We start from the raw sequence: 15311 nt of genomic DNA on the forward strand, positions 1-15311 counted from the left end.
TTATAATAGCCTGTAATGAAAAAGAATATGAAAGGAATATATATGTAGACATATATAATTGAATATCTGTGCTGTATGTGAGAAATTAACACACCACTGTAAACCAACTATACTTCAGCTTAAAAAATACCCCTGAAATCCTTAAAAAAAACAGAACAAAACAGAAATTTACTCTCACAGTTCTGGAAGCCATGATCCCAAGACCAAGGCAGGGCCTGACTGTCCGTAAGGGCTGCAGTGGGGACGCTGTCCGTGCCGTTCCCTTAGCTCTGGCGTGGCCGGCGGTCCTGGTGTCCTGGGCCTGTAGAGGCATCACTCCATTCATACACTGTCTCCTCCGTGTATGTCTTCCCTCTGTGCGAGTCTATCTTTCTGTCCAAATATCCCCTTCTTATAAGGCCACCAGTCATATTATTTTTTTCCTTCCAGTTTTATTGAGATTTAATTGACATACAATACCATATACATTTAAGGTGTACAGCATAATGATTTGACTTACATACACCATGAAATGATGACCACAGTAAGTTGAGTGAATATCCATCATCTCATATTTTTTCCTTGTTATGAGAACTCTTAGGATTTACTCTTAACAACTTTCATATATAACATACAGCAGTGTTAATTGTATTTATCATGTTGTACATCACATACCTAGTACTTACTTTATAACTGCAAGTTTGTACCTTTTGACTGCCTTCATGAAATTCTCCCTCCCCCACTTCCCACTTCTGGTCACCCCCAGCCTGGTCTTTTTTTTCTATGAGTTTTTTACTTGTCTTTGAAGTTGTTTTTTTTTTAATTGAGTTATAGCCAGTTTACAATGTTGTGTCAGTTTCTGGTGTACAGCACCATTTTTCAGTCATACATAAATAAACATATATTCATTTTCATATTCTTTGAAGTTTAATTGACCTACAACACTGTGTTAGTTCCTGGTGCACAACACAGTGATTCAGTGTTTCTGTAAATTTCAAAACGATCGCCAGCATAAGTCTAGTTACAATCTGTCACTGTGCAAAGATATTACGTAATTATTGGATGTATTTCTCACCCTGTACATTTCACAATTGTGACTCATTCATTTTGCAACTGGAAGTTTGTACCTCTTAATCTCCCTTACTTATTTCTCTCCTCTCCCCCAGCCTTCTCTTGTCTGACAACCACTTATTTGTTGTCTGTATCTGTGACTCTGTTTCTGTTTTGTTGTGTTTGTTCATGTGTTACCTTTTTTAGGTTCCACATAAAAGCAAAATCATACAGTGTTTGTTTCTGTCTGACTTACTTCACTGAGCATAATATCTCCAAGGTCCAGCCAGGTTGTTGCATAGCAAGGTTTCATTCTTTTTATGGTTGAGTAATATTCCATTGGTGTGTGTGTGTGTGTGTGTGTGTGTATATATATATATATATATATATATATATATATATATATATATCTTCTTTACGCATTCATCTACTGATGGGTACTTAGGTTGCTTCCATATTAAGATGTCTTTTTTGAAGGGACAGAATTCACCCCATAACAAAGCATATCTTAGCACTTTTTTGAGGCTGAATTACATTCCATTGTATGGATGAAACATGTGTCTTGTTTAGCCATAATCTGCTGATGGACCTTTGAGCTGTTGGGAATATCCATGCACACGTTATTTATTTGAGTTGCTATTTTCAGTTCTCTTGTTCACATACCTGGGAGTATGTAAATGGCTTTCACTTACAGAAGGCAGTTGGAGGCTGGGGGCCCTCCCACTCTGGGCTCAGATCTGCCCCCACGGTCATGGTCAGAGTCACTGGGGTGTCAGAGTTTCCCGCCAGACCCTGCCCTTCCCCTTACCCACACAAGCCTCTTTCAGCCACTTGGCTGCCTCCCAGGGACGTGAGCTTGGACAAACCAGGAGTTCCTGAGAAAGGGTGGGAATTCCTGCTAGTCTTGTCCCACAAGGCAGGGAGAGCAGCTTCCTTTGATCCTTTTTTTTTCCTCTTGTTCTGGATTTGTGTGTGTGTGTGTGTGTGTGTGTGTGTGTGGTAAAATGTATATAACATTTACCATCTGTACTGTTCTTTTTTTAATAGACTTTATTCTATTCAGTTTCAGGTTTTTTAAGTGCACCGTTCAGTGGCATTAATTACATTCATACTGCTGTGCAACCATCAGCACCATCCATCTCCAAAACTTTTTCAGCTTCTCCAACTGTAACTCGGTCCCCATTAAACACTGACTCCTCACTCCTCCTTCCCCACCCCTGGTGACCACCATGCTACTTCCCATCTCTCTGAATCTGTCTGTTCTATGTGCTGCATGTAAGTGGTATCACTCCAGTATCTGTCCTGTTGTGATGGTGTATTTCGCTCAGCATACTGTCCCCAAGCTTCCTCCATGCTGTCGCAGGTGTCAGAATTGCCTTCCTTTTCAAAGTTGAATCATATTTCATCCTGTGGGTAGACCACCTTTTGCTTATGCATTTTTCTGTTGATGGACTGTTTTTTAAAAAATCGAAAAATGGAAAAATTATTTGAGCCTAGTGTCAAATGCAGATCAAAGGGGATTTCAAAAAAATAGAATTCAGTTTCCTCCCTGAGTTTCAGTGTCCACTGAAAACACAGATTCAAAAAATGAATTATTAAAAATTTAAAAATTAAGAAATAAAACCACACAGATTCAAGCATTTATGTATCTTTTAGACCCACTTGTGGAAGCTTCAGCCTCTGAGAGAACATCAGGGAGTATCATCCCCAGCAAGACAGTCACAGAGAGAAGGCGTGGACTCCAGTGTTGCGGTCCCACAGCTCCTGAGTCCCCAGGATTCTTTAGGCTGCTGGTCCTTTTTGGAATATTTACTAAATGCACCTGCCACGTGCAAGGCACAGTTACAGAGCTGATTGTTTTCTTCATCTTCGAAACTACCTGGGACAGATCATCGTCCCTGGTAACAGGGCTGGTCAGTGACAGAGCAGGATCTGAACCCAGGTCTGTGTGATCCCTACCTCAGTGCCCCCTCTGTTGCACGGTGCTTCCTGCTCTTGAGCTTCCTAAACAGAGCTGAGCTACCTGAGTGATGCCACCATCACTGTTATTCCAACCATGTGCCAGAGGCCTGGTCCCCATGGCAGGTCCCAGGCCAGCATTTACTGGGAGTTCACAGTGGGTTGGGGCTGCATCAAGACCTGTCCATGCACACACCTGCTTGATTCCACAAAAGCAGGACAAGGTAGCCATCATCACCCCCATTTTGCAGACGAGGAAATTGTGATCAGAGAGGTTGTCACTTGGCGGTGGTGACACGCTGGCAAGTGGAGCTGGGCTGTCTCCCTGGCAGCGCTGACAGTGAGAGTAAACTGAGGCTTGTGGCTGAGAGCGTGTATCCGGGTGTCCATGTGGTGGAGCTGAGTGCACATGCATTTGGGTTGGTGGTCTGAGCTCCGAGCCACAGATACTGGTGGAACAGCCCCTGTGGACCAAGCCCTGGTCCCGCCTTCTGGAGGGGCTGCGTGGTGAGCAGAGGAAGGCATTTGAGTGATAATCACCTGCTGGTAATTATTCAAGTGATAGTTGTGTAGAGGCCACCAAGGAGCCATCCATGGGGCTGAGAGGGCAAAGCAGGTTGACATCTGGGAAGATGTCAGGACAGGACAATCATCCGTCTCAAAAGCAGAAATTTCCATCCTCAGCAGTGTGGACACTTTTGTTCCAAGTCATTCCTTGTTGTGTTGGGTGGTGGGCTGTCCCATGCATTATAGGCTGCTTGGCAGTATCCCTGGCCTCTCCCCACGGATGCCAGTAGCATACCCCCGGTTATGGCAACTAAACATGTCTCCAGAGACTGCCAAAGTCCCCTGGGGGCAAAACTACCCTTGGTTGAGAACCTTGGATTGAAAACTTTGGTTTGGCAGCTGAGGAAAAGTGCCTCTGGGCTTCTGCAGGGGCATTGGAGCACCCATTCCTAGGGGGCCCATGACTCCCCCGTTGTGCAGTAGGTTTTTAGCTAGCTATGCTGCTGCCCAGCTCAAGAGCATGGAGGTGAGCTGGGGTCTGCTGCAGCCAGATTGAAGATAGTTGTTTTTTATCCTGTGAGCAACTGGAGTCTAACCAAATGTTTTAAGCACATTTTGTGTATGTGTACGTCTGTATGTGTGCACGCGTGCACACTTGAGAGACAGAGGGACAGACAGAGATGAGAAGACGGGGGAAGAGGGGAAGAAGGGAAGAAGGGAAGACTGGATTTACACTTTTCCGGGTCACTAGAGATGCTTCATTAAAAGTGAATTGGGTGTGGTTATGGCCAGAAAGAAATGGTAAGACTTGGAGAACAGCCAGGTGGACAGGTCCTATGACCCCGGTCTGCCTCTGTCTGTGGTGTGAGCAAGAATTGAGCACTTTATTTGGTACGACTCAACCAGATCTTGAGAACAGACAAAACATCCTGTCTCATGCTTTGATGCCCATTTCTCTTGGAAGTGGATCTCCCACCATGAAGAATGTACCGTTGACTTAAGGAGCACTCAGGAGAGTGGGAGGAGTCTGTTGAATGATCTGTGCAATCGTTGCCTACTTCCTGGTCACTGGCACAGTGAAAAGCAACCCCAGGAAGCAGGCATGGTTGGCAGTGCATTTCTAAGCAGAGGAGGCATTTGGGAAATCCTGGTGGGGATGGAGTGGGGTTAGGGGGAGGGCTGGCCAGGAGTAAAAGGGAATTTGCCATTTCTGTTCCACTGAAGGAAGAGGTTACTCAAGGCCTCTCCTCTTCCTCCTTCCCAGTGCCCAGGAACATGTTGCAAAAAGGCAAAGATGATTATCATGTCCTGGATATCAGAATACTGGGAATAATTTTGCAAAAGTACTTAGCGTTTTCCTGATTCTGAGGTCTCCTCTGTGTTACCATGTCCTCCCACACCCTCCAGGTGTTTCATATGGCTCCCTCCTGGGGCCTGTCAGACCCCCCAGAACTTGGCTGGGTTCCCCTCTTTTCTTAGGTTATTGCAAATGTCTCATAAAACAGGCTGCAATACCACCTGACATCATTAAGGGGCACCCTCCGCAGGCTGGTGCATACTTGGCTGAGAATGACAGAGGTTCAAGGTCCAGGGTTCTAAATCTATCAGTTGTTGCCCTGCTCTGTCAGCTTTGTGAGTTCCAATTCTATTAAATAAGTTTGCTTTAAAACAGGTGCAGTAACAGCCAACAACTGGAAACTATCCATCACAGTAGAACAGATAGAACAGATAAATCAGTTATGATATACTCATTCAGTGGAATACTATGCGGCCATGAAAATTAGCGAACTATCACTACACATAATATCATGCATGAATCCCACTAACAAGCTGGAGTAAAAGAAACCAGACACGAAAGTGTGTATATTACATGCTACTGTTTACACAAGTTTCAAACCCCAGCCAAACACATCTGTGGTGACAGAGCTCATGACAGCTGTTACCCTTCAAATGGGCAGGTAGCATGAGGGAGCTCCTGCTAATGGCTGTTCCTTGATTTGCAGGCTGGTTATGTGGGTCACTTTGTGAAAATTTGAGTGGTATACCTAAGATCTGCCTACTTTCTCTGTGTATATTATTCTTTAAAAAGACCTATCCATACAAAACCAATTTGCCTAACAGCATTTCTGCTTTTTTCACAGATTGATGGACCATGTGAGTTGAAAGCCATTGAGAAAGAAAAGACAGTGGTTGCTCTGCCACCCAAGGAGGCGAGCAAATGCCACCGAGAGGATTTGGCCAAAGCATTTTACGTAAGAATTGAATTTGCATGTGATTCCAGTTGTGATAAAGTCTTTAGGTTACATAGGAAGCAACAGCATCCTGAAAACAAATTTAGAATTCTGTCCTATAATACATTTTTATCATCACTGTTAGAAAATACTGTGGATGTTGGACCATTTCGATTTCCCACCAGGAATGGAATCAACATGAATGTCAATGATGCTAACCCTCCAAGCCCTTTCTTGGAACCAGGATCCTCCCAGCACTCTGTCTGAATCTCTTGATGTGGGGACCAACCTGGTCCACAGCAGCACCGTCAGCGTTGAGTCCAGGTGTTTTGACATCAAAGCTTAAACACTTAACCATCCATGATTTACACCCTTCATCCTTTATAAACCATGGTGTTGCCGATTACTGAAACCAAATTCTCCACAGTTTCTCAAGTGCATTTGAATTCCTGGCCAGTACAAGACAAAACCCCAAACCAAAAAACCATTCCCACATCCTGAGGCTCACCTCTGAGGCTGAAAGTCTTTGCTTGCTGTTTTTAATCATCTTTACTTAGAAACCTGAGCAAGCATGATGTGTGTATGTACTCAAAATCCACCACACTTCGGAAAAAGCAAATAGACGTCTACTAACATAAAAGGGCACATGCCACAATTTCAAGGAAGTTGGAAGGCAGTGTGCCATGCCAACCTTTTCTTGGAAATAATCTAAAAGTCCGTCTAAAGTCAAGTCATGTTTGTTTAGTATTTGGAGAGGGAAAGAAAATACTTTTTCCTTGCCAAGACATTTTCCCCTGCCTAGAAAAAGAGCTTGGTTATCTTTCTCTATTCAAAAGAATCTAGAAATCAGTCCAGCTTTCCCCACCACCTCCACTGTCTGATAGAGCTTTCTTGTCAACCTTTTGAAAACAAGGATGCCTTTGCTAAAACCAGGACAATGGAGTTTCCTTACATAATTATTGACTCTTAAAGTTAGCTACATTTAATGTTCGTTTGTATAAACAGCTTGAAATTGTATCTGTCCCAATGTATGTATGATGTAATAATCATTTAGCTGTCATTGTTTCTAAGGGTATGCCTTTTTTTTTCTGTTTGTTTTCAACTGTGGTGAAATACACAGCATAAAAATGACCATCTTAACCATTTTTAAGTGTACAGTTCAAAAGTGTGGAGTTTTTGCACACTGTTGGGCAACCTATCTCCAGAACTCTTCCCATCTTGCAAAAATGAAACTTCATATCCATTAAACACTGACTCCCCTCTTTCCCTCCCCCATCTGCTAGCAACCACTCTCCATTTCCCACCCCTGTGAATTAAACTCCTCTGGGTCCCCCACATATGTGGACTCATGCAGTATTTGCCTTTTTGTAACTGGCTTATTTCACTTACTATCATGTCCTCAAGGTTCATCCATGTTGTAGCAGGTGTCAGAATTTCCTTCCTTTTTAAGGCTGAATAATATTCCAGTGTGTGTGTATGTGTGTGAGTGTGTATGTGTGTGTGTGCACCACATCTTGCTTATCCGTTCATCCATCGATGGACACTTGGGATGCTGCCACCTTTGACTGCCTTGGGTAACGCTGCTATGAGCATGGATGTACAAATGTCTCTTTGAGATCCACTTCTGATTCTTTTGGCATATACACCCAATTTGCTGGGCCCTGTGGTAGTTCTGTTTTTAATTTTCCGAGGCACCTCCACACTGTTTTCCATAGCCGCTATGCTACCCTACATTCCCAGGCCATTTTTCTAAAGATGAAAACGTGCATTTCTGCAACTCCAGGTTTCCATATTACAACTGCACACATTGAAATGTAGGCCCATGGCTGTCTTCTCAGCAGTATCTGAGGGCATACAGGGCAGGAGTGCGGTCTAATTAAAAAAGAATGGGACTGTGGGTTTCTCCGTCCCTCTGCCCCTGTTAACCCAGGGTCTTTGAACCAGTCCCTCTCCTCTGTGGACAGCCCCCCTACCTTGATCATCGTGGAAGTGGCTGGCTGCTGGAGCGGGAGTTCTGTGACTGGCCCATCGTGAGCCTGTGCTTGACCTCCTCCTCCAGGTGGATTTACAGAACGGGCTATCAGAGTTCTCCGTCACGCAGCGCAGGCTGGTCCACGGCTGGAATGAGTTTGTTGCCGATAACACGGAACCCATATGGAAGAAATACCTCGATCAGGTAGGACTGAAGGTGTCATTCTTTGCGTTTAGCCTGGGAGGTGAGGCTAGGGGGAGGTCGCTCATTGTTTAAGTATTGATTGAGGGTGTCCTCGGACAGGTCCCAGGGTGTGGGGCAGCTGTACTACAAAGTCAGAGAAGGCTTGCCCCATTCATTTAGCCGGCAGGAGGGGTCCCTGACTAGCCAGGCAGCCCTGGCCGTGAATAACAGTTGTTACATTCATAGAGGGTTTACCATGTGCCAGGTATTGTGCTAACTGAACACGTAAATAAGTCGGTCTTGACCTACTTAATCTCCCTCCTAATCCCCTGTTTGAGATGAGGATGGTGAAGTACAGAGAAGCTGAAATATGTCCCTAGGCTGTGTAGGGTTGCCAGGTTTAGAAAATAAAGTTGCAGGATGCCCTATTAAATTTGAATTTCAGATAGGTAAACAAAGAGCAGTTTTTTAATGTCTCCCAAATGTTGCCTGGGTGGGTTGGACCTACTTACCTTATTTATTAAAAAAAAAAAAAACATTGTTCCTTGTTTATCTGAAGTTCACATTTAACTGGATGTCCTGTAGTTTATCTGGCAACCGGGACCCAGAGTCACACGGCAGTAAATGGCACTGCTGGGAAGTGAAGCCAGGCAGCTGGCTCTGGAGCCCCTGGCCCTTTTACCCCTGCCATTAGTACTGAATGCATGTTGCTTGAGTCAAATGCCTGGAAGCTATTGCAAAGAAGGAGAAAAAAATTGAAATAGACATGGCTGCAAGTTCCAATCTAGAAGTCAACACCCCCACCACCCACCAAGTACCAGCTCAAAAAGCCCCAGTTAACAGGCAGAATTTCCCAGACATCTGAAGCCATTCAGATTGCCTCAGTGTCCCCTCCCAGCCTTTTGCACCCTTCCCATCCCTGACATCTCCCTTGCAGTCTAACTCCTGGGCAACCCTGGGCTTCAGCTGCCTTCCTGTGGCTCATATTTAAGGCTTTCTTGATTGGTTAGTTCAGGGATCAGTCACACCCCTCCTTGCAGCATCCTCAACCTCCAGTCTCCTCCAGTCTCCACCCTGTTCATTAGTCAGTTCCCAGTGCCCTGGGGATGTCATTCATTGACGCATTTTGGCACCAAAATAGGCTTCTAGGAACGCAGGTGGCTCTGGCCAACCCAGAAACTTCTTGGAACCTCAGTGTTGGGAAGAGGCAGCAGAGGCTCCTGGAAGTTGGAGTTCAGGGAAGGAGCTGACACACAGGCTGTGAGGGACATTCTCCCTCCTGGAGCAGGGTCTTGGTCAGTTCTGCCCTGGCGGCCCCTTCCACAGGGACCTCCTCACCTGGAGACCCTTCCTGCCTCTGTCCTGTCAGAGCCTCACCCCCAAGGTTTCTCCTCTAGCCTCCAGCCAGGTCTTCTCCAGAAATAAAATCTCTTCAGTTTCTAAGAACAGGAAATAAGCTTATTCATCTTAACCCCATAAGTTCAGGAATCCATCTGTGGGAGTCCTTGTGGGACTGGAAGGTACTGCCCAGTGGCCGTGTATTCCCGCCCCTGATGAGCTCACTTATTAATTCTTTCTGTTCATTGAGCACCTGCTACTTGCCAGATGCCGTGATTCTCCTGTCTGTCTCCAGCAGTGACAGGGAGCTCACAACTTCATGAGGCAGCCCTGAAGTCCACCTTCTGCTTTCGGATGGCATGTCATTTACATTTTTAAATCGAAGCCCTTTTCCTAACCTGTGAACTCAAGTCCATGATCAACGGCTCACGCCGTCCCCCAAAATGAGCAGATGGTTTATTTACATATTGAAGATATTTCCCCTGGAGAGAAGCCTGTCGCTAATTGAATATGGTCCATCTCAGAAACTTTGGTGCAGGTTTCAAGGTTTTGTGGGAAGTTCTTTTGTGGGTTCCCTGGGGTTGACTCCCACCAGTGTGTCTCAGACATGAGCCCTGGGGCTCCCAGGCCCACTGGCTTTGAAGTGCGATTCTTTCTGAAGGTATGACGCCTCCCTCAACTCCAGCCCAGCTCCGCCGCAGCAAGGGCCATTGGAAAGCTTACCCTAGGGCCAGCTTGGATCAAGAGCCCTGACAGTGGGGCTGTTTTCTGGAACTCGGGCAGCCATAGTTCCTCCCTTTGACTAGTGTTTATCGAGTGCCTTCTATAATCTATAAACCTACTCTGTGCCAGCCACTGGGCAGATTACTCTCCTCTCATTGTCATCTTTAGTCCTTCCATCAGCTAAGAGAGCCTGGAGGCTTGGAGAAATTGCTCAAGGTTTCTCAGTGAGCTAATGGTGGTGACAGAGCTGGAATTCTGTCAGATTCCTGAGCTCTTACCTGCCATCCCATGTGATCAGGCCCCATTCTGGCACATGGAAGGACTGGGGACACAAGGATGAATGTGGCCTGTGTCCTTAGGAAAATTTCTAGCAGAGGATAGAGACAAACAAATAATTTGATACAATCATAGAAAAATTGTAGCTAAGAAGGTGAAATGTCTTTGAGTTGCTTAGTCTTAAGATTCAAAATTGATGCTGGGCTGACCACAAAGTGCCCTGTCCCTTGTTCAGAGAAATTAAAACATGGCAGTTCTGGGGTGAGAGGTGTCAAATCCCTTCATGTACCACACTGGCATGATGCTGATAAATCACACATCTGATCACATTTCCCTTTTTGCCTTTGCTGCTGGGAAGCTCAGAGCCAAATATATGGCCTCCATTTAAATAACCATGATTTTCTTTTTGATACTCTGACTCTCACGCCAATCCTGACCTTTGGTCTGCTCTCTCTGATCCTGTTTTTATGTGTTTATGTTTATGCTTCCTTTCCCTGGTCTGTAACAATTAAAATGTGTGAAATGAGGAGGCAGATACAATGGCCCCCCCTTATCTGCAGGTCTTCAGGCAGAGGAGACCCATCAAGTGGTGGTGGTTCTTCTCTACTAGCCCTTGGATCACTGTAGGGTTGACCAGGAAGCCCAGCTCTCAGTGAAGAGCTGACGCTGCTACCTGTTGGGGAGCCGGGTCTCTGATCTCCACAAGCCTAGAAAAGAACCACCACCCTGTTTCCATTTTTCAGTTTAAGAACCCCCTGATCCTGCTGCTTCTGGCCTCTGCCTTGGTGAGTGTCCTTACGAAGGAATACGAGGACGCTGTCAGCATCGCCTTGGTGAGTGCGCCACGCTGGGGACGCACCAGGCTCCCAGACCCGGCTACCCAAGGGGCTTGCTAAATCTTTGCTTATCTTTGTTATGCAAGGAAAAAAGTTTGGATGTAGATTTTTTTAAAAAATAGAAAATACAGCAGAAAGAAATCCACATCCTTCTCTATCCCCACGTGGGGTGTCCTGGTTTCTTGGCGTCCCTCTCTTGGGGGATACCTGGGTGGCTTCCAGTTCTTTGCTTGGAAACCACGTTGCCCTGAACTCTTCTCCCATCCAGGGTGGAATTTCTGGATCCTGGCTGTGCATGCAGTACAAAGAGTAACTTCTCATAATCATTACCCAGGGAGAACCACGGGACACCTTTTTAAAAATATTTTTTTTACTAAGGTGAAAAACACATTAAAATTTGCCATTTTAAAGTGAATAATTCAAGGTCATTTACTACATTCACGATATTGTGTAACCACCACTTGAGTCTAGTTCCAAAATATTTTCATTGCCCTTAAAGGAAACCCTGTACCCACTAAACAGTCCCTCCCCATTCCTCTGCCCACCAGCCTCTGGAAACCACCAACCTGCTTTCTACAGATTTACCTATTCTGGACAGTTCAAATAAATAGAATCATACAATATGTGACCTTTTATATCTGGTTCTCACTGAACACCTTTTGATGACTTTCATTCCTCCTTCCTTCTTTCTGCCAAGTGCTGTCCTTTAAAATACAAAAACACTCCTTCCATGCAGTGGAATTCAGTGCTTCTGTTCAAAAGCCTGAGGCTAGATCCACATCTTCTGATGTGGAGTGATGTTTGCTATCTGTGGTTGAGATGAAAGATTACATCTGCACTCTCTGATCCTGTGTTACAAGTATATGTGCAGGAAAATCCAAAAGGATACCCCAAAATGTGAACCTCTGGGTGGCGGTATTTGGGATGCTTTATTTTGGCTTGTCTGTTTCTAAATTTCTGCACAGTGCATTTATTTTGCAAGAAGAAAGGAAATATATTTTAAAAGACGAGACCTTTCCTCGCCTTCCATGGGCTCATTCACCCACTTGTCAGGCAGCTGAATGTTAATGTCCCCTCTCCTTTGCCCCCTAGGCGGTGCTGATTGTGGTCACTGTTGCCTTCATCCAGGTGTGTATGTGTGTCCTGAGGTCCCGGGTGGGGTACTCTGGACTGGCGGGAGGCCCCACCCTTGAACCCCATGCTCTCTGTCTTCCTGCCAGGAGTATAGGTCAGAGAAATCTCTGGAAGAGCTGACCAAGCTGGTTCCTCCCGAATGTAACTGGTAAGTTGAAGACCCTCCTGGGACTTTTTGGTTCATCAGAGGAGCCAGTGGGCTGGTGACTTCGGCAGAAGTTTTGCAAACTATGAATCCTTGGTGGTGTGATAAGGGAGAACCATGTCTTACTGGGGGTTAGGAAACCCAGTCTCTGCCCTCCAACAAATTTGTAGCATGCTGGTAATCCATGAGTTACTCTCCTTGTAAACATGAAACTGTCTCAGGAAAGGCCCAAGTCTTCTCCCTCACCCCTGCTGGCATCCACTGAGGTTGTTTTAAAGCTGTGTGTCTGCTCAAAAGAAAGTAACTGGAAGTATCTTGTGATCTGAGGCACTTCAAAAGGTACTTTGGGGGTAGCTCTCTGTGTTCTGAAGGATAATTTGGGAGGAAGAAACTTAATGTTTATTTGCATATATGTATATATATAATGTGTATTTGGATATATATATTTATGGCACAACTGAGTCCAGGGCTGGGGGAGAGACGGGTCGAGTGAGATAAAGTCCCACCTCTCAAAGAATCCACAAGCCAAGTGTGTGTCTGTGTGTCTGTGGGTCTGTGTATGATACAAGGCAGAAAATAGTAAATAACAAAATAGAGACCAAAAGAGGATGCTGCAGAAGCGTGAGAGAGGGTGAGTCAATCCTAGAAGGTTCACTAGGGGCAGTAAAAATGTCTGGGCTTAATGATCAGATAAACAAGGCTGTCAAAAATCCAGGCATGTGACATGTGATGTCATCATAGAAGCAAATGGAGGCATCAATGATTTATGGGACTTGATCTGCTCTTAAGTTTAAATATCAAGTCTTGGCCTTTCAGGTGAGGGGTATGCATTATTGATGTCCCCGGAAGTCACTTCTGAAAGACAATTTTACTTTAAAAAGCAGCGGAGGCAGGCAGCCTGGGAGAGTTGAAAGAGGGCTTGAAGATAGATAGCCTCACCCCCAAGTCTCCGCCACCCACAGCACAATTTGGGAGAAACACCTGCTGTACAGACCCTTCCTGCTTTACCTCCACCCTTTGTGCATTTATTAAATATTTATTAAGCACCTACTGTGTGCAGGGAGAAATCATCCCGGGGCTATACTGGTGAGCTAGATGGAAGACCTTGGCCTTCCAAGCACTCACATTCCTAACAGGGGAAGCAGATAATGAAGTGAAGGAACAAGATGATTTTAGAATGTGGCAGATGTATTAAAGCCAGAAAGACCCCCCACCCCCAAAACCCAACGCCACACAAAAATTAAAATAAAACTTCAAGGAGATGCATTAGTGACTGGTGGAGGAATAAGAACAACCTTAAATAGCTGGCTGGCAGGCCACCCTGATCTGACATTAAGGAGGTGCTGACATTTAAGTTGAGGCCTGAGAAACAGCAGGAGCCAGTCATGGGAAGAGCTGGGGAAGAAGAGGTATAGATCTGATAGATGCTCTTGGCTACAAAAAAAAAAAAAATAGAAAATACAGCTGCACAAACCACAAGGAAATTGTATTGTCTTATGGCAAGGGATCTGAAGTTGGGGGACAGTGGTGTTTAATTCAAAATGGCGCTGAGGACCTAGTGCTTTTATTTCTTTACTCTGCTATCCTCAGCTTGTTGACTTTGTTCTCAGGCCTGGTTCCCTCATGGTCCCAAGATGGCTGCCATAGCGCCAGGCATCACAGCCAGACATGAAAAGTTCCAACAGAAGAAGAGGCCATCTGAGTGTGTGCGTGTGTGCGTGTGTATACAGAGTGAGAAAACCTTTCTCTTGAGACCCCAGCAAATATCCACTCATGTTGTTGCCGAGTCCAAACTCGTTCTGCTCACCACACAACAGGCCAATAAATCAGGAGATGAGGTGTTGGGGCAAGGAATAGCGATTCAGAAAGCCAGCAGACCGAGAGGATGGCAGACTAATGTCTTGGTGAACCATCCTGCTCTAGTCAGAATACAGGATCCTTTTATACAAAAAAAAAAACAAACAAACAAAAACCCAAGGGAGGGGGTATGGTTGATTGTTGCAGTCTTCTTGTGCAGGCATTCTTTGTTCTTGCAGCCATCCCCATGGGCCAAGTCATGGTGTCCCTGTAAACCTCCAACAAAACAAAGGTTATTCTCTACTACAGTGTCTCCTAGGCTAGTGTTGTAGGTCATGCCTATACCTACACTAGTCATGGGCAGGGAATGGAATCACCCTGATGGTCTCAGTCAGTCAGGACCCACCTCCTGGAGCACCTGGCTGTGGGGAGAAGGGTGTGGATCTGAATAAGTTTGAATTTTGTTAACTGGGAAGAAGGGAATGTCTGTTCCAGCACTTAAGGTCGGCAAAGACCTTGAGACTAGAAAGAGCTGGGTGTGTTCAAGGCGTGTGGGAGGGTGGGAGCAGCAAGAGGCAGGCCCATGTTGAGAGGTCTCAGCAGGGCCTCTGGGTTTGACTCCAAGGTCATTGGAGAGGGTTTGGAGCAGGAGGACGTTTTGATCTGATTTTGAGTTTTAGGAGCTCTCTGGCTCCCACATGTGGGGTGAATTGAAGAAGGCCAGAGAGGAGGCAGGGGTCCAGTTGAGAGGTTACTGAGGTTTGGACGATGGGCAGAGTGTGGTGGGATTCAAGTCAGAGCCTGTGCACCAAAGCGCGTCCCATCCCGAGGCTCTACATTTCCTGAGGCTCTCCAGATAATCCTGGATTCTCAAGGAAAGGTTAAACCAAGTTCAGAAGGACCTGTTGATGGGGGTAATCTATTTTATAATGGACTGGAGCAACGGCTTTTCTGGCACTTAAGATGCTCCTTCTGGCTCTGAAAAGGCTGTGCCGGCCCTGAGGTCTTGAGACGGGCTCTGCACACCAGAGTGGCGTGTTCTCTGAGGACCGAAATGCCACTAGCTGCTGGCTCCATTAAGGAAGTTCTAGAACCACTTCTCTCAACCTGCAGAAGCTTCTGGAGGCCATGGGGCCCAGCCTTGTTTCCCGACAGGGTGAACAGTTGCCCCGCTTTTCAAA

At 45.7% G+C, this 15311-nt stretch overlaps 1 protein-coding gene across 2 annotated transcripts in view; it reads left to right on the forward strand.

Moving 5' to 3' along the window:
• The window catches only part of ATP2C2 (ATPase secretory pathway Ca2+ transporting 2), a 58248-nt gene that overhangs the window by 12564 nt on the left and 30373 nt on the right, over window positions 1-15311 (forward strand). The window contains exons 2-6 of one of the 2 annotated variants that reach the window (XM_072967839.1): window positions 5637-5747; window positions 7786-7902; window positions 10962-11051; window positions 12147-12182; window positions 12275-12336. In XM_072967839.1, coding sequence (XP_072823940.1) covers window positions 5637-5747; window positions 7786-7902; window positions 10962-11051; window positions 12147-12182; window positions 12275-12336 — 416 coding nt within the window. The remainder of the gene's footprint in view (window positions 1-5636; window positions 5748-7785; window positions 7903-10961; window positions 11052-12146; window positions 12183-12274; window positions 12337-15311) is intronic. The other variant, XM_072967840.1, reaches the window with a different exon arrangement.

The sequence above is a fragment of the Vicugna pacos genome, chromosome 9 (genome assembly GCF_048564905.1).
Source record: "Vicugna pacos chromosome 9, VicPac4, whole genome shotgun sequence".
NCBI lineage: Eukaryota > Metazoa > Chordata > Mammalia > Artiodactyla > Camelidae > Vicugna > Vicugna pacos.